General features: G+C 36.0%; 6 protein-coding genes and 1 non-coding gene across 8 annotated transcripts; 4 read left to right on the forward strand and 3 right to left on the reverse strand.

Moving 5' to 3' along the window:
* Positions 1-49: 49 nt before the first annotated feature.
* Positions 50-121, reverse strand: Trnah-gug. The gene has a single exon. It is a non-coding gene; the product is annotated as a tRNA-His (tRNA).
* Positions 122-221: 100 nt separating this feature from the next.
* On the forward strand, positions 222-4,212 carry LOC114525504 (zinc finger protein 2 homolog). The gene is made up of 6 exons (XM_028546880.1): positions 222-246; positions 886-932; positions 1,425-2,375; positions 2,471-2,917; positions 3,037-3,260; positions 3,396-4,212. The coding sequence occupies exons 3-6, from the start codon at positions 1,463-1,465 to the stop codon at positions 3,852-3,854; spliced, it is 2,043 nt and encodes a 680-aa protein (XP_028402681.1). The 5' UTR covers positions 222-246; positions 886-932; positions 1,425-1,462; the 3' UTR covers positions 3,855-4,212.
* A 13-nt stretch (positions 4,213-4,225) lies between these two features.
* LOC114525505 (40S ribosomal protein S12-like) lies at positions 4,226-5,908 on the forward strand. Its single transcript, XM_028546882.1, has 5 exons — positions 4,226-4,295; positions 4,412-4,446; positions 4,863-4,988; positions 5,486-5,690; positions 5,797-5,908. The coding sequence occupies exons 2-5, from the start codon at positions 4,430-4,432 to the stop codon at positions 5,863-5,865; spliced, it is 417 nt and encodes a 138-aa protein (XP_028402683.1). The 5' UTR covers positions 4,226-4,295; positions 4,412-4,429; the 3' UTR covers positions 5,866-5,908.
* Positions 5,909-6,184: 276 nt separating this feature from the next.
* On the reverse strand, positions 6,185-7,804 carry LOC114525506 (lipopolysaccharide-induced tumor necrosis factor-alpha factor homolog). Its single transcript, XM_028546883.1, has 3 exons — positions 7,692-7,804; positions 6,654-6,855; positions 6,185-6,499 (listed from the first exon to the last, which is right to left on the reverse strand). Exons 1-3 carry the CDS (start codon positions 7,759-7,761, stop codon positions 6,391-6,393), a joined length of 381 nt encoding a protein of 126 aa, XP_028402684.1. The 5' UTR covers positions 7,762-7,804; the 3' UTR covers positions 6,185-6,390.
* Positions 7,805-8,829: 1,025 nt separating this feature from the next.
* LOC114525444 (cell death-inducing p53-target protein 1 homolog) lies at positions 8,830-11,289 on the forward strand. Its single transcript, XM_028546798.1, has 3 exons — positions 8,830-8,996; positions 10,440-10,740; positions 10,831-11,289. Exons 1-3 carry the CDS (start codon positions 8,927-8,929, stop codon positions 10,934-10,936), a joined length of 477 nt encoding a protein of 158 aa, XP_028402599.1. The 5' UTR covers positions 8,830-8,926; the 3' UTR covers positions 10,937-11,289.
* A 407-nt stretch (positions 11,290-11,696) lies between these two features.
* On the reverse strand, positions 11,697-13,464 carry LOC114525443. Its single transcript, XM_028546797.1, has 3 exons — positions 12,997-13,464; positions 12,671-12,887; positions 11,697-12,461 (listed from the first exon to the last, which is right to left on the reverse strand). Exons 1-3 carry the CDS (start codon positions 13,421-13,423, stop codon positions 11,948-11,950), a joined length of 1,158 nt encoding a protein of 385 aa, XP_028402598.1. The 5' UTR covers positions 13,424-13,464; the 3' UTR covers positions 11,697-11,947.
* A 196-nt stretch (positions 13,465-13,660) lies between these two features.
* LOC114525492 (HAUS augmin-like complex subunit 7) lies at positions 13,661-16,827 on the forward strand. 2 transcript variants are annotated; one of them, XM_028546863.1, is made up of 12 exons: positions 13,661-13,734; positions 14,215-14,256; positions 14,415-14,521; positions 14,629-14,705; positions 14,795-14,856; positions 14,977-15,092; positions 15,377-15,544; positions 15,763-15,862; positions 16,055-16,208; positions 16,294-16,346; positions 16,443-16,524; positions 16,615-16,827. In XM_028546863.1, the coding sequence occupies exons 2-12, from the start codon at positions 14,242-14,244 to the stop codon at positions 16,716-16,718; spliced, it is 1,038 nt and encodes a 345-aa protein (XP_028402664.1). In that variant the 5' UTR covers positions 13,661-13,734; positions 14,215-14,241; the 3' UTR covers positions 16,719-16,827. The 2 variants fall into 2 exon arrangements, with proteins under 2 accessions (XP_028402664.1, XP_028402663.1); XM_028546862.1 differs by lacking the exon at positions 14,215-14,256 and having other exon boundaries at positions 13,664-13,734.
* The last annotated feature ends 160 nt before the right edge of the window (positions 16,828-16,987 follow it).

The following is a 16,987-nucleotide window of genomic DNA, read 5'->3' on the forward strand; positions in this document are numbered from 1 at the left end:
AAAAGAATAAACAAAAGATAATATCAGTAAGTAGGCGAAAAAAGGATGGTGCCGTGACCAGGATTCGAACCTGGGTTATTGCGGCCACAACGCAATGTACTAACCACTATACGATCACGGCTTCGGTGAACGGATATGGGAAAATTAACAATATATTCAAATGCGGCTGAAATACAAAAACCAATATTAAAAAATTATTCGAAATTTGAAAAACAAAATGGAGGCGAATAATCAACATCAGGACAGGTATTACATACTTCAATATTGAATATCCTCTTATTTAACAAATTTCCTAAAGAGCAAGTTAAACACCAATTGACTTATGATATAGAGAAAGCATCATTTAATACAAATTTTCTCGTATGAAACGTTCACCATATAATTATTTGAACGTTCATTTATTCAATTATTTCAATTTTAATGTTAATTGTGAATTAGAGTGTCGGTTTGACCTTCACCTTGAAAATGAATCGGTCACGTTCGTGTGCTTTTTTTAGCAGTAAATTGTTATCTGTTGTCCATAAACTGTCTGGCCAACATGAAGACAAAAAATACCTGTAAATGAAGTAAAAAATGTGAAAACAATTAAGAATATGCAGCCAAGGATCACACTCCACAGGGATTGTGTATATAATATATATCTATAGACGTTCTGTTTATATACAAATATAATTCCTGAAGAACAACAATATTTAGTGGGTGCCTCTAATAGCTGAATTCTCCACAATGTACGTTATTTTAATCAAAGATTAATAAGATTAACAATTTTTTCCCCAGACCTTACGTATGCACTAGATCACAAAATTTTAAGTACCACTCAAAACTAGTTCTGCATCAACAGTTCATCAACTGTTGTTCATATTAAATGTGATCTGTATTTTGTAGCTTGAAATTAGAAACCAGAGTGAAGATGGTGGCTCTCTAAACTTGAGGTAGGAAATAACTTACTTGCTTTTCCAATTTAAGGCCAATGCTTCAAACTGGTTCTTAATCTGTATGTGTAAGGCTAACTCTTCCCATGTCAAAGAGCCAGCCTCATCAGGTATATACATCATAAAAAATGTGCTTGTTTTTTGTGAGTTTCAACATATGTGTGATGTACACAATCAGAAACAATTTTTGCTGTTTCTTTTCATGTCTATCTGAGATACTCGTCTGTTCAAAGTATAGAGAAACATCTCTGACACAAACAATAAAGAAAACAATGAAAACAGTATATAAGGGCTTTCATGCATCACAGCAAAACACCCAGTTGGTTGACTACGGTTAACTGATTACATGAAAAGTTATTCATGTGCCACATTATGCCTCATGTTACACTGTTGCCAGTTTCCATTATGCATCAAGATATTTTTCATCGTAATATTAATCTTTGTGCAATATACAGTGTACACAAACATTCATTGATCTTTCATGATTTTTAGAATAAGACAGATCCACAAGATCCATAATTTTGGAATCCATGGATTCCAAACTCAAACCTACTCAAAGTTCATTCTCCAAGTTGGCAGCACATGATAGCCTAATTGAATTCTCTAAAGTTGTGGGTTCAAATAAAAGTTCCCATGGGCAAAACAATGGTGGCTTGTCCATGCCACCAAATGTCCAATTAACAGTAAGAACCGGCATCCAGAATGGACAGAAACCTTCACTTTGTTTATGTCAACAGACTTTGGAAGATGCTAATGTAAATCAAAGAAAATTGGCAACAATTAATTCAGGGATTCAATCGAAAAAAGATTCATATAATGAAGGGAAAGAAAGTAAGAATGGTGCTATTGATCACCAGAAATATTTTGAATTCTATTTCGAAATTCTAGCAAAAGAAAGCTCTCGTTCATCTCAGATTGAATGCGCCCAATGCTTACCAGATTATGAGTCAAAATATCATGACCAAATTGATAACAGACAAAGTAATGATAAAAAAGATTATATAGAAATATCCGATGATGATGATGACGATATTATGCAGAATGATAGACAGATAAATCACAAAGAGGTGATCAATGGACAAAATTTTAATAAACAAATCGATTCAAATAAAAGTGTCAAACTGAAACAAATAGACCAACAGACAAATGAAAATGTCAAAGGGCAAGTGCTAACAACAGAAATTCTTGAAGAAGAAGAAGAGTTTCCCTTAATTGTAAGCTTGAAACAGCAAAGTGAAGAGAATGATCTTTTTCTGTGCAAGGATTGTGGTGAGGCTTTTCAACAAGATGCAACATTTAGAGAACATCAAGATAAGAAACTGTGCAAGAAAGTTGTTTGTACTTTTTGTGGACAAAAATTTGTCACCCGTGATGATTTGGAAAAGCACAAAGCAGTAATTCATCATAAATGTCTTGAATGCAATAAGCTTTATAACAGTGCAGGTGAGCAAAGTTCTGTTAAAATGAGTCTGTAAGTGAGAAAATTCGCATCTTTGTTGTTGGGTATTTTATTTACAACCTTACGTATTTTCGTCTAGAAAAATTGATGTTGCACAATAGGCGCCACCATAGTGCTCCAAGACAACAAAACGTTAACAGGCAAAAAAGTATTAAAAAAATTCAAATAAAGTTGAAGACAGTTGCAAATGTTGAAGAACAAGTAAAACCGACAGAAATTCAAGAACCAAAAGCGATAGCAAGACATTCGTCGGTCTTGTCCACCTGTGGGATCTGTCTTAAAGAGTTTCCCACGGTCCTGAGTTTGGAAAAACATTGTAAAGAGAATGGTCATTTCCTGTGCAAGGAATGTGGTGAGGCTTTTCAGGAAGATGCAACATTTAGAGAACATCAAGATAAGAAACTATGCAAGAACGTTGTTTGTACTTTTTGTGGACAAAAATTTGTCACCCGTGATGAGTTAGAAAACCACAAAGCAATAATTCATCATAAATGTCTTCAATGCAATAAGCTTTATAACAGCGCAGGTGAGGAAAGTTCAGAGTGGTTAAAAATGAGTTTGAAGATGAGAGCATTTATTTTTGTGTTGTTTTGAATGTTCCTATGTGGTTTTACTAACAAACAAAGCCTTGTTTTCTTCTTTCAGAAAAATTGCGTTTGCACAATAAGCGTCACCATAATCCACCTTACACTTGCCTCCAGTGTGGCCAGGAATTCCCAACGCATTCTGCATGTAAGACGCATGCGCTGACCAAACACCAAAAGCGGAAGTTTTGTTGTCCCGAGTGTGGGAAAAGTTTCACGAGAATGGCTATTTTAAACAGACACGCTACCTATACGCATAGTGAACAGAGAAATTTTCAGTGTGAGGTAGACCCCTACAAAATGATATTTTCGACCATTGTCATTTAACCCTGGCATTCTGTACGTTTCATTGGAACAGCAGTACTGCCAATGTGTAGCTTTCGAAAGAAACATTTTCAGTTTAAATTATATCTTTTCTAGATTTGCTCAAAGACCTTCAAACGGCCGGATGCTTTGAAGATTCACATGATATCCCATTCAGATAATAAACCATTTCACTGTGAAAAATGTGGAAAACAATTCAACCAAAAAATATGTTACACAAAACATCTACCATGTCGAAAGGGTAAAGGACGAAGCCAGGTGAAGAAAGTTGCATCGAAAACGGCATTGGAAGATCACGTCATTCGAGATAAGGAAATGTTTGAAAGTACAACAAGTCTTGAAAGCTCTGTGGATGAAGAAATTATAAACATGGGGTGTCATTGTCCGCCTTCGTGTTCGTGCAAAACATTTTCCATTGGCTTGAAAGTTCAAGAGACGGAACCAAGAGGTCCTAGCCTGAATGGCAGTAAGGAAATTGCGTCGCTACCATGTTGTTGTAATGAAAATGTTGAACTTCCTAGTCTTCCTATGGAAACACTTACCTCCGCGACGTAGTGACAATACTAGGATGTAATGTATATTATTTTTATTTCCAAAACTGATTTACTATTTTGGGACGCTATTCAAAAATGAAGCATTAATTTGGTAGTTTATTAACACACATCGCATTGCGCGGAAACGGGCAAACTTTCGCATATTTTTGCATACTTATTTCACAAAATTCCAATGACACAGTGAAGAAAATGTAAATGTTCTCTTACCTTTCCCGCCCTTTTAAAATGTCAAAACCGACTTTCCCGACTCTGGTAAAACGTGAATCCGCCATCGCTATAAATAAATTTTGGAAATTTTATGCTAATATGTAACATGACGTTCCTCTTGTCGCAACGCTGTTTATCGAAAACTGACGGCTCGCTTCTTAGTCTCCAGGCACTTCGCTCTTTACGGTTTTGTTCTTTTCCTTTTCGAAATTTACAAGTTTACGATTGATATCATGTAAGTTTGCAATCTCTAAAAAATTCGTTCTTTTAACTGTCCATCCGACGCTTTTCTATATCTGAAATGAAAAAACATCATTTAAAGATGTGTTTTACGGTTTTATTTTCAAATAGTAAGGAGTTCCGCAAGAGATGTCGGACGCGGAAGGGTAAGTGTAATCGGGTTGTCCTGTAAAGCACACTGCACACGAGTCTAGCTTTTGTTTCTCTCAAAAATATTTTTATCATAAGTTTCACTCTTGGACGTAAACTTAAACTTGGCAAATAGTTATTTGAAACCTTTAAGAAACATATTTTTCAAAGAATTGAGCCATTACATCAGTTTTAATATTAAGCAAACGTGCACATTTTGCAATATTTTGTAAAAACTAAAGTATATACCTGATGTTGGCAACTTCCAATGATGATAAATCCGCTCCCTCTTCTGAGTTCTCGTGAGGACAAAAGCGTAACCGGAATCGAATTTTTGCCTGAGGAAGTTCGCCTGGTGGCCCAGGCATACAGTTTTTGTACTTTTTCTCCCTAATGGCTGTGTATTTATATAAATGCATTCATCAAACATTAGAGATGATGTCGCCCCAGCTGGTGCCTCCATGTCAGTAAATGATGCATTGCAAGAAGTGTTGAAAACAGCTTTGTGCCATGATGGATTGGCACGTGGCCTTCATGAAGCCTGTAAAGCTCTTGACAAGTAAGTGAACTGACAGATAATAAAAGGATAAAACCAGTTCTATAGGAAGATAATTTATAACTAGGTTGGCTAAAATTTCATGCCAGTGCACTTGCTAGGGGGTTACTTTTGGAGGGTCCATTGCCAGACCTCCCCAAGTTGGTTTTAAACAAATGAGTCCAAAAGTGGAATTTTTGCTGCTTTCGATCACACATAAAAGTAATTCTTTGTTATTATCACAAAAGACTTTTAGTGGGATGAAAAAGCCACACACCTTCTTTCCTTTGTACATACTGCTCTTCTATAGAGAACTAGCATGTTCATATAGCATATGATTTTAATTTGGTCACTTCCTATGACGATAAATCCGCTCCCTCTTCTGAGATGAGAGTGAAGACAAAAGCGTAACCGGAATCGAATTTTATCTCTGAGGAAGAAGAAAACTTAATAAATTTTGTATTCTGTAAACCTTAACAGATGTTGTTTTAATCTAAAACTGTTCATGTGTTAACTTGTAGGCGACAAGCTCATCTCTGTGTTTTGGCTCAGAATTGTGATGAGGGAACATATGTGAAGCTTGTGGAAGCTTTGTGTGCTGAACATCAAATCAACTTGATCAAAGTTGACGATAGCAAAAAGCTTGGTGAATGGGCAGGTTTATGCAAAATTGACAAAGAAGGGAAGGCGAGAAAAGTAGTTGGCTGTAGTTGTGTTGTTGTCAAGGTAAAGTTTGCAAGTAATCTAAAACATAGGGGGGCAAGAGGTTAATTGTGTGAGTTTAATTATGGTTGAAGTATATTATAGGATGCTGAACTATGTTTCATTTTAGGATTATGGGAAAGAAACCCATGCTCATGACGTGCTGATGGAATACTTTAAGTCAAAACGTGGATCCTAATCAAAACTTCATCTGTGTAATGTTTTCATGTGATGATGGCACAAGAATAAAAATAATGCAAAATATGTCTGGTCTTTATGGTGACTGAGGTGTTATATATGAATGTACTGCATTAAAAACCCAGTGCTATATAGGAAATGAGGGTATTCTTGAATTACATCAAAATGTCATTCTTCAGTTCAACTTTTAAGTTATCCAAGATTTGAGTGAGATTATGACCAAACAAAATTGGCCCAAATAAAAGAGCCTCAACTTCATACACAACAGAAGTACACAAAATCTATACAAAGATTTCTAATCCTTCATTCAAAGTCATTGAACTCGTGAAGGTGGCAATTAACAAAGTTGCTTTTCAACTTGTCAATTAGATATTCAACAAGTTCGATTTCTACCTGATAAATATACCCACACCAAACATTTTAGTCTCCTATGTACTATATGCTAGTGATGCTACGTTGACTGGTCGTTTTCGCTTGCTATCTGATACCAATGACATGTTCGTAATATTATCAAGACTTGTTATTTTCATATGCGACGGTAAACTCCAAGGAAATTTTGGCAGTTTGGACAAGTGTGACGGCAATCTTTGATATCATCGATGCAGAATGGTATGAGGCAACAACCAAGCCAGCATCTAAAAATTATGTTCATGAGAATGATGAGATATCAAATCGATTGATTCCAATTTTCAATAGTTAAATATTCTTGCCTTGGATAAAGACCGCGTATATTTGGCGCATTACATAATGTGCCAAACAATATCTGGCTCTTAGTCTATCTACACATACCCAACAACTGCAATTCCTCCGCAAAACAGCCAGGTCAAAATTCCAGGCTCGTAGCTTGTTGCAGTCACTATCTGTGCCCCACAATGCGAACAGACCATATTTATAGGCGTTGGTCCAAACATGAGGGGTGTCATGACTGTTTGTACCATCACAGGCGGTTGAGTAACAACTGTGGTACTAACAACATTCTGTCCCGAAGCAACTGAAAAATAATGTAATCTTGTCACTTTTATTATTTTCCTATTACTTTCGATATTTTTTTTCAACGAAATACAGGGTGTCCAAAAAAAGTCCCCCCCTATTGAAATGAAGCTTTTGTTGGAATTTGAATGCATGATTAATGCAATAGTGTGTAAACAGCATAGTTATTAGGTTGATGCATTCAAATAAAGCATTTTGCTTTCAATTGGGTTTATCATAATATTAAGGCAATTTCAAAAGAGGGGACTTTTTCTTGGGACATGCTGTACTTTTCCAAATGATTATAATCCGCTTTGTAGTTCGTAATCAAGATGCCCTAAGTCAAGACAAATCAATTCCTATTTTTCCCCAATATTTTGTTATAATTTACAATTAAGTCTAAGAATATGCTAAATTGAGTCTGTGAGTCTAAGAATATGTCTAAATTGATGCTAATTTTTTTGCTTTAATTGCGATTAATTAAATTGTCACAATTTATCTATGCACACACACACTAGAGTGACCAGACTTTTCAGGCTGCGCATATCAACTGCGCATCTCGTGACGACAAATAAATTTTAAATTCACATGGGTAATTCAATTCGTCAGCTTGATGGATATAAAGGTCATATGACCCTTATATCTTGTATTCACTACACATTTCACGAAAACTGATTGATAAATTAATTCAACGGGTATAAATAAAAAAAAATTAAATGCAGAACGAGAAGCAGAAAATATCTGATACACCTATAATTCGTATAGCTCATAGTCCTCATAGCCATATGGGCAATTAATGCCTATTTAAATTGTCATTATTTAAGTTAAACACGTTAAACGCAAAACATTTTATTCAACCTTGTTCCTGGGATGCTTCGTACGATGGTGGTTGCATTTTTTCCGTGGTTTCTGCCTGTAAAGTGGCCATATTTCACTTGAAATTGTGGTCAACAATCACAATGCCAGCAATTCTCATAAAGACATAAACTACCTACGTAATTACTGACATCCGATAAGTTCAAATAATAGCATAATAACTACTTTCTGACCCCCCGGAATGCCAGTGAATAATTATGAGTTATGACGCAAATTTATCGAGGCGGAGAGCCGACTGCCGAGAGCAATAGTGTATTTAAGCTGTGGGAAAATCAAAACTGCAAAACAAAATGAAAAGCAATTTCGATTTTTCTTTTGAAAGGGAGAGATAAACTTTGTATGATCAGCCTAATTGCTCTTTCTTAACAGACTATGAACGAGAATTTCTGAATTTCACGTCTTCCATCTTGGAATATTGGAAATGCAAAATTAGTGAAAGCCGGAATTGTCGGTATATGATGGTGCATAATTAACTCAGAAATTTTGTACGATCAGCTGAAAAAGCTAAACTCGTATAAACTTTGTACTGCCAGCCAAAATAGCTGACAGACAGATTGTAAAAAAAACTAAACAGAACTGAAGCATTTTTTGACTAAAAGACTGTATAAAGTCTGTATTGGTTTAAACACAACAGGAACATTTAGTTCATAAGTACCTTGAATACCCTGAGAGGACGAGAGGACGTGGCTATTGGGTATTGGGTTAGGTATTGAAAATAAAGAAGACCTCATCATAGCATGCCGGTCTGGTCACGCTGCATTGATGACTTCTGAGAGTCCGAAAACACCGACGAGACTTTACTTCTCTATTTCCATGAAAGCAGAATATAATGTTGGATTTATAGATTGAACGAATGTGATGTGAAAACAACAGGAAATCATACATTTTGCGGCTTCGATATAATTTTCACTCCTAATTTTAAAACGATTTCTATTAAATTTTAATCCATATTTCAACAAAAATTTCATGCCTTGTCAAAACCACATCAAGGTAACCTTGGCGATGTGCAATTCGCAGCACTCGCCCACTCACTGGCCCCACCCTGGAATCTCTGCTAATAGTTCTTGAATACAGTCTACTTCCGGGGGGGAAGAAGGTTGAGATCGCTATGAACGCTGGGATGCTGACGGCATAGACTATTTTTGAAGACGAAGAAACACCTCAGAAAAGTTTCGAAATACATTTCTCGCATTGTCCATCTTCAAACTCGCTTAACTATGGCTCAACCACCGCCTTACAATCAGCCTGGCTATCCTCCACAAGCAGCGAATCCCCCAGCTTATCCAGGTAATTTTTCCGACGGCTATATTTGTTGTTTGAAACGATTTCCTTTGCGAAATATCGCAGTGCTGCTCACATGATATGCCGAGTATTCGTTAATATCATCAAGATCGCTATTTTTACGGCTGTCAGATGTTCTTTAACCCACCTAATCGCGATGAAGTGTTCTAGCAAATAGGAAACAAAGTGGATCAATGCTTTTATTGACGTAGACTAGTTCATACAGAAAGCTTCGTAAAGACCAAAACTTGTGTTTCTTAGTACAGAATATGGCTCTTTAAACTCCCAAATTCCTCGAGTATACAATTCTTTGTTCCGCATTTAGGCAGGGCAACTTAAAAGCACTGTAAAATATCATACAATTCGGTGCAAGAAAACAGGAAACGGTTTTTATTTAGTTAGAATAACTCAAGAGTCGAGACCTCTTTGTTTCCATATGAAATACAGTCTTGAATGTTGCCTGTTGATGATTAATGTGAAATTTGCGATTTAAAGAAAGTACATACTTTCCGGCACATTAATTAAATGGGAAATTTCTAATATCTCAATTTATTTGTGGTATTTCTATAATGAACATTGTGAAATAGCCAAATAGGAATGTAAATCTCTCGCAAGCTGCTTCCCGAGCGAAATTTGTGTCGTCATTAAAATTTTTTTTAATAATATTGATGTTTATTCTCTCTTCATAATGCATATGTAACTGCGAAATATATTGAAAATAAATTGTGGGAACGTTTATATATTTGGGACTGATTAAACCTGAAAATTGTGAAAATGTTATATATCTACAAATGTTATATATCTGGGGCCGGTTGTATCAAGCCCGTTTAGCTTAAACGGTGGTTAAGTTCAAAATAGAAAGCAAGTCTAACGTTTTATTCAACAAGGGAACTAAATGTTTTTAACCTTAATACAAAGATACTGTTTAAAACTACATATTCAGTGCATAATATTCAAGTTGACTCATTCAAGAGAAATGTAAGAGTGTTATTTAATTTTGACTTATCCACCGTTTAAGCTAAACGGGCTTGATACAACCGGCCCCTGGCTTTCCAACCAGAATACATATTCTATCTACATAATCTACTAGTTTCAAGTAATGTCTATATCTGAAATGATATCTGGCCCCATGCAAATTCCTAGTGTGGTTACCAAGTTAGCTTACCAAAATGTATAAGTCTGCACAATGTATCGCACGTTTACATGTAACGTTTCATTATACCTGTTAATAGTTCAAGCATGTGTTCCAAGTCTCAGTTATAATATATTTAAAACAGTTCAATGTTGTCAATTATGAATGTGTTGATTGACATCTGCTTGGTAACAGTCTAACTATATTGACATTGCTATAAATTGTGTAAAGAGCAATATTAAGAAATTAAGGCATAAATACTTTGGCAATATGTATAAGATCTTTATAATGTCTTGATATATTTTCCTAATATTTAGGTGATCCTAATAAGGGATACCCACCCCAAGGTGCCTATCCACCTCAGGGAGGACCCCCACCTCAACCTGGTTATCCAGCCCAACCAGGGTACCCAGCACAACCTATGCCAGTTCAACAACAGCATCATCACACAACTACAGTGATCACACAGCCTGGTCCTGTAGTTGTGACTGGTGTTGCGTTTGGTGAGATTCCGGTTAGCATGACCTGCCCTCGCTGCCAAGCCCAGATTGTTACATCAACAATCTATCAAGATGGCTCATTTGCTTGGCTCATGGCTGCTATTCTCTGTTTCATTGGGTAAGATATTCATTTACTTCTTAAAAAATATTGTTTTTGTCCTTGTATTAATCATTCTTGACTAATGGAGTTATTTACACTTGCTTCCAGTTGCTGGCCCTGCTGTTTGATCCCATTTTGCATGGATGGTTGCAAGGATGTGACCCATCATTGCCCAAACTGCAGAAGTCATCTTGGTACTTACCGCCGAATGTAACAACCACGCTATACCATCACATATAAACTGTCCACTAGCAATGTTTTCTCTTATGTATTTCCTGATTATTGCTGAAAAATATTTCACCGTAGAAATGTATAATCAATATGTAACTATGTAGTATAGAGGTAAATGCAAACTCGAAACATACCTATACCATACTAATGAATGTTGGATAGAGGCATTCATTCCATACTCTCCTCAAAACAAATAATGCCCTGGTTTTGTTGTTCATTTGGAAAAGCAAAATTAGGGAAAGTCAAAAAAGTCAGTAAATGGTACATAAACTGAAACGTTCATTGTCCAATGTAGCTGAAAACATATGCTCTAAACCTGTATGCCAATTGCTTCCATTAAAATGAAAAAAATGGATTTCACTTTTACTTCCTGCCAATTCCTATATATCCTGCTATGTTTTTTTTTGTGAACAGTCTGGGTGGGGAGTGCCAAGGTACATGCTATAGGTACTGTTTATTTAGAGTTTGCCTAGATTAGATATGTTTCAATAATTGATTGAATACCTGTTAAATTGCACCCTACTTTTTATTTGCTTATGGCATTTTTGTTTGATTCAATGTTTAAATGTCAAATGATACCCACGCTAGTTCTAAAAAGCTATGTAGTTTGATTGCATGATAATTTTTTTAATCATGTTAACTATATACTGCTAAATGTAAGAAATATAAGAGTAATTCATGTTTTAAATCTCTTCTTGTTTTAAATCATAGCCGAGTATTTAGTATTCATTATAAACTTTACTTGAAAACCTTCAGAGCCATATCTACCACACACCTTCCACATCTACTTAGCATATATATATCCTAACATAATATGTAAGAAAATACCACTTAACCCATACCCACCTCATTATGTAAACCCATATTTTCTTAATGCATAAGTAATTAGTCTTCATGAATGAAATTAATGCAATTTAATGTATGTATCCAAACTTCAGATCAAACAAATCAATCTGATAATGACAACAGTTTTTCCACATGCGATTCTACCAATTCACTGTCTATCAGCACGGAATGGTGAGTTTTTTGGCAGCAAAAGTGACCAACCCTGAAATGGTTGAATTGATGGTGCTTTTTTCCCACTGTTTTCATGTATGGTGAAACCCAGACACCCTGCAACCAATGCTGCTGTATCCTCAACACCAGAAGGATAAGCGATGGTCAGTGGCACAGTGACAAGTCCACTAGTGAATTCATGAAGTTCTTTTAGTTCACTTGTCCCTTCCATAAATCTTGTTATCCATCCAGTATAACCACTTGGTCCAGAACCAAAGCCTTCATATGTGACAATACGAGACCACCAATCATAGTCTGGGGAACCTTGAAATGTTGCTAAAAGCTTTTGAAACACCTCTTGGACAACAGACCACCATTCAATGCTTAGCCCAATATCATTCATGATTGGTTCCAAGAGGGTCTTTAAAGCATCCAGTTTTGATAGTAGCTTCTGCCAGTCTTCTTCAGTACCAAGCATTTCCACTCCAGGGATGCCACACATCAACATCATCCTAGCATCATAAGAATGTAAGGATCTGGTCGATGGTCATTTGAAGAAGCAGAAGAACTAGGTGTTGTTTTCTAGGGGGGGCATTCTACTACTTTTTTAAATAAACAATACTTTCACAAGAAGAGGAGATTCATGAAGAAGATTGGGAAATCATTTGCCTCATTTTTGAGGTATTATAACTACAAGTATAAAATAATGACAACAAGTTACTTGAATTCAAAGAACTCTTGCAAAGAGGACATCAAAGTGATTTGGGAAACAACCCTCTGAACTGGCGTTGTCGATGAAAAATCAGACGAAATAACGTCAACATAGCTTGGGACATTGATGTTCTTCGAGATTTCCTTTGACATTTCATCAAAGAACCAAGTATAGTCGACATCATAAATATTGTTCACAGGAACATCCACTTGTAATGTTTTCTTGCCTTGTATAAATGAAATTGAAAGTTTAAATGAAAATGAAAATATCATTCGGGCAGTTCTATTATTAATAATTTTCCTTTAACAGCATGGAAACATGTACAACAACTGTACCTTCGTGCTCGACAAACATCCTACGTACACTCTCCTTCTTCGAGTTCTTATCGATAGCAATGGCGATACGTCTAGCTACGACAAACCACCAATCATCCGGCGATGTTCTGAGCGTCCAATGCTTGTTATAGGCTGTGATAATCGCGGCAAACAACCCACAATCAGCATTGTTCGTGTAGATAAACTCTTCAGAACCTAAAGTGGCCGTTCTATCCCCGACATTTTCACGAATAACAAGCTCATCCTGCGTCAGGACAGGTTTCCCGTACTTCTTTTCTCTTAATTTTGCAGATTCGATCGACCTTCGTTCTCTCGCTTCGAGTTTCTTTGCCTGCGCCTCAAATAAATGTTTTGCAGACTCTCTGCTTAAGTCGTCTGAACCGAGTTTATCAGGAGATAAACCTTTTGCCAAGGATACGTAATCCATGTTTGTGCAATATGAAAAGCGAACATACAACCACAGTGTGATACAACTGAACTGATCCAAATCATCGAATTTGGATCCATCTCCGGAAAACAAACATGATTTCCCACGCATTAAGTGCGCGTTTTCCACGAATCTCGCGCTTACCACGCGCGATTATTAAATATTGTGGCACGAAGCTGCATTTCTGTTTATGCAAACGACGGTATTTTCGCTCCACTTCGGTTGTTGTCGGAGAGCGTCGGATCAAATAATTCAAAAATATGGCGGCATCTAAGAGCAGGCGAGTTGAAACAATTAGATATAAACTAGAGGTATGTTGGCGATCTGAGAGAAATATTTTACGTTAGGAAGTCAAAATATTCGTACATTAAACATAAAATGTAAATGATTTGTTTGTGGCTTCCCGAGATGTTTATTTTACTAGCTAGTTATTTGTCTTTAACAATTAACATGCCGTGAATGGAATCATCCATTCGTTTTCACATCTGACACAATATTGTCCGAAGGCATCAATGCATCGGCGACTTTTTTGGTAATGTTTATGTAAGCATAAATAAACATTTTGGTAGAATAAGGCGTATTGATCCTAGATTCCTTTTCATGCATTAACTCCAGATTCCAGAATATAATTATATGTTTCCTAATTCCTAGGGGGATCTAATTTATAGAAAACATTATGGTGAACTTTATTTCCAATTTGATAAATTAGCCATCTTCGCCAGGGAGTAATCAACAAAATATGGTGTTATTAGACGATCAATGTTTAAAAATGCCCTTTCATTCTCAACCAGGGTGGTTGAAGACTTGGCTAAGAAGTAATGGCCAATTGCAAGGTGCAGTTTCAGACCAGATCTGATGCACATTAATCATCCCTCTGATTTTAATAATTACCATTTGACAAGGAGGGGACAGTGTCACTTGATTTGAACAGCGTTGGTTAAAAATTTGCATATATGCATGGTCACACTGTCTCTACGTCTGCACTTAATAGATTCTTGGTTGTCCTCATGTTGAGAATGTTGAGGAATCGTGGATGTCTGAGCTGCTTTTTAAGCCTGGGGAGCCCCGACTAAGGCTGCTACAATGGTTACTAGCAAGGTAACAAAAGATCAGGGTTGTGTATTCTGTAAAATATACAACATCCTATAATTATATTATATTGACCTGCCTGTACAGTCATACACAACACAGTGCATAATGTTTAGGTTTGACCAGCATTTAGAAGAAATCTTGGACAGTCATCAAGCGGTTGTCAGTAGCTTAACTGACTCTAGAGTTGGAAGTGAGTTTTAAAAGTTAAAACATAAAAATAGAATCCTGATAGAAACCTGGGATCAGTTCTTATGCTGAGCTCGGTATGAAAATTTTCAGAGCTACTGTTTTGTGCAAATTTGTTGGGGCTTTGTCGCGAAGACGACGTGGATCTTATAACGGTAAATCCACCGATATTCTCTGAAACGTTGCTGAAAAACCTTGCAGATATATTTCTTTTAAACTAAACCAATGCTTTGCCTACAACACATGCAATCACATGCTTGACTTTTACACTAAAGGGGGCATCACCCAAGTCGAAACAACTACAATTTTATGAAGATATAACTGATATGCTTTTGGTTGTGGAAGATCTTGACACTATTTTTCTCCAATCGGTTTCCTCAACACCAGAACGGTAAGAAATGTTTCTCGTATAAACGCAGGTACTTTAAGATGTATTTTTTACACTAGCGTAAAAAGTTACAACGTCAACAATAGCTTTACAAACTTCACGCTATATTTTACAATCTTTTTACAAGTGAATTTTTACAATCATGTCACAAGTAAACTTAATTCTAGTGTGCTTTTTACAAATGATAAATGCTCGCCGTCAGTGTGTATCGGTCGCTAAATTCCAACTTTATATAGACGCTATTTTAACATTCGTTACAGCGTAACGAATATATTTTTTTACTATAGTATTACGACACGTCCTGGGACTATAGTCGACGCCGTATCTGATGCTTGCGGATATCTCGACCTGCTTTGTAGACAGGAAGATTTAGGAGAGTTGTTCAAGGAAAAAATACATCTATATCCGCCCGATATAGAAAAACAACTTGAAATAGATGATCATGACAGTAAAAGGTCAGCATATTCCAACATGGCTGCTTTCAACGAAGATGCATATATTATATTAATTTTATTTCTATAATATAATCATTTTATTTATGTAATAAAATAATTTTATGTAGATTTTATAATAATTTTAAGCATATATATATTTTAACTTTATTTATATATTACAATAATCTTATGTATATATTGTGATAAAAAAATGTAGAGGAATGCCTTCTTATACACAGATCTAAGATACCAGATACTGCTGATATCACTTCGCTGGCAGATCAAATTGAAACAGAGCTCAAGAAACAGAAGAAACTTTTAGAAAAACTGAAATCAGAGGTTAGAAAAACTGGAGTCCTTAGCACGAGCTGTTGACAGTTTTTTTTTGTAGTTTCTCCATAAATTTCAGTACCTGAAAATATGATGAAATTTTCACTTCGAAACACAACTATTTTGGTAGAGAATGAGTTGAAGAGAAAGACAGGAGTTTTAATGAATGTCTCCTAATTTGGCGTTTATATCTTTCCACAGTCGTCAACGGAACACGATCCGCAAACTGTGAACAAAGTCAGCAAAACATTGTCCTTAACAATGTCGACTTTAACACAAATGATTGAAGGTTTTAATCATTGTTATGAAACAGAGATGAAACAGTGGTCGGGCAGAGAAAAACCTATCCTTTCTGGTAAGAAATAACACAGACTTGTAGATGCTGTAGAACCAACCGAAAGCTTTTCACTTAGCTGACAATGGTATGGTTTCTCTTTCAGAACTTGGACCAGTTTTCAAAAGAGTAGACATATTGGTCCAAAAACTTCTTCAGGTATGGAATTCGATTTTTTCTTCTGTATTTTCCTATTTTTACGAATTATCGGGAAGCACATGCAAAAAGTACGAATTCTTCTGTAAACCAAAACAGATTTTAACAAGTCTTGAGAAATTAAAAATGAGCCATCTTCAAATCACACATGTGCAGACCTCAGACATGGAGAATTATACAGGTATTATGTTTGTTTTTATATTAACACTCACGTTTAATACAAGCTATATTAATTTTTGCATGTCAATAATATGATTTCTCTACTTTTCAGTGCCACTTGGTAAGCTAGCGTTTAACAGTCTTCAGGAATGCGTTGGCGTTTTGGACGAAGCCGTTAAGAGAAAGTCGGACATGCTGAATGATTCGGAATTCTAAACTCATCTGTATAGCAATATGAGATATAAATTTTCAAACAGTGTGCCTTTTTTAATATGTGGTTTATGTAGCCATGTGTACATTAATACTTTGACATGTTTCACTTAAGAGAAATAAATTATATAGTAATGACTAATGTGCACTGGCTTCTGCACATCGATTGTACTTGTAACAATATAGCGTGGCCGTCGATTTTAGAAGTGCTTAACTTACACACATTTCAATTTTCTTGGATAAATATTAAGAGTGGACTTCGTGAACCCTAGGCA

The sequence above is a fragment of the Dendronephthya gigantea genome, unplaced genomic scaffold (assembly GCF_004324835.1).
Source record: "Dendronephthya gigantea isolate DGI-Jeju-01 unplaced genomic scaffold, DenGig_1.0 000034F, whole genome shotgun sequence".
NCBI classification, from domain to species: Eukaryota; Metazoa; Cnidaria; class Anthozoa; order Malacalcyonacea; family Nephtheidae; genus Dendronephthya; species Dendronephthya gigantea.

What these genes read in the sequence shown, in the direction of transcription:
- LOC114525504 (XM_028546880.1), top strand. Translation starts at nt 1,463, where the DNA reads ATGGATTCCAAACTCAAACCTACTCAAAGTTCATTCTCCAAGTTGGCA. An exon ending in TAAGCTTTATAACAGTGCAG is followed by an intron (nt 2,376 to 2,470) that starts GTGAGCAAAGTT and finishes ATTTTCGTCTAG; the next exon opens with AAAAATTGATGTTGCACAAT. An exon ending in AGAGAAATTTTCAGTGTGAG is followed by an intron (nt 3,261 to 3,395) that starts GTAGACCCCTAC and finishes TATCTTTTCTAG; the next exon opens with ATTTGCTCAAAGACCTTCAA.
- LOC114525505 (XM_028546882.1), top strand. An exon ending in GCCTGTAAAGCTCTTGACAA is followed by an intron (nt 4,989 to 5,485) that starts GTAAGTGAACTG and finishes GTTAACTTGTAG; the next exon opens with GCGACAAGCTCATCTCTGTG. An exon ending in GTAGTTGTGTTGTTGTCAAG is followed by an intron (nt 5,691 to 5,796) that starts GTAAAGTTTGCA and finishes GTTTCATTTTAG; the next exon opens with GATTATGGGAAAGAAACCCA.
- LOC114525506 (XM_028546883.1), bottom strand. Translation starts at nt 7,761, where the DNA reads ATGGCCACTTTACAGGCAGAAACCACGGAAAAAATGCAACCACCATCG. An exon ending in CGAAGCATCCCAGGAACAAG is followed by an intron (nt 6,856 to 7,691) that starts GTTGAATAAAAT and finishes ATTATTTTTCAG; the next exon opens with TTGCTTCGGGACAGAATGTT. An exon ending in GGAGGAATTGCAGTTGTTGG is followed by an intron (nt 6,500 to 6,653) that starts GTATGTGTAGAT and finishes CATAATTTTTAG; the next exon opens with ATGCTGGCTTGGTTGTTGCC.
- LOC114525444 (XM_028546798.1), top strand. Translation starts at nt 8,927, where the DNA reads ATGGCTCAACCACCGCCTTACAATCAGCCTGGCTATCCTCCACAAGCA. An exon ending in GAATCCCCCAGCTTATCCAG is followed by an intron (nt 8,997 to 10,439) that starts GTAATTTTTCCG and finishes CCTAATATTTAG; the next exon opens with GTGATCCTAATAAGGGATAC. An exon ending in GCTATTCTCTGTTTCATTGG is followed by an intron (nt 10,741 to 10,830) that starts GTAAGATATTCA and finishes ACTTGCTTCCAG; the next exon opens with TTGCTGGCCCTGCTGTTTGA.
- LOC114525443 (XM_028546797.1), bottom strand. Translation starts at nt 13,423, where the DNA reads ATGGATTACGTATCCTTGGCAAAAGGTTTATCTCCTGATAAACTCGGT. An exon ending in GATGTTTGTCGAGCACGAAG is followed by an intron (nt 12,888 to 12,996) that starts GTACAGTTGTTG and finishes CATTTATACAAG; the next exon opens with GCAAGAAAACATTACAAGTG. An exon ending in CAAGAGTTCTTTGAATTCAA is followed by an intron (nt 12,462 to 12,670) that starts GTAACTTGTTGT and finishes TTATGATGCTAG; the next exon opens with GATGATGTTGATGTGTGGCA.
- LOC114525492 (XM_028546862.1), top strand. Translation starts at nt 13,684, where the DNA reads ATGGCGGCATCTAAGAGCAGGCGAGTTGAAACAATTAGATATAAACTA. An exon ending in AACTGACTCTAGAGTTGGAA is followed by an intron (nt 14,706 to 14,794) that starts GTGAGTTTTAAA and finishes GAAAATTTTCAG; the next exon opens with AGCTACTGTTTTGTGCAAAT. An exon ending in ACGACGTGGATCTTATAACG is followed by an intron (nt 14,857 to 14,976) that starts GTAAATCCACCG and finishes TTTACACTAAAG; the next exon opens with GGGGCATCACCCAAGTCGAA.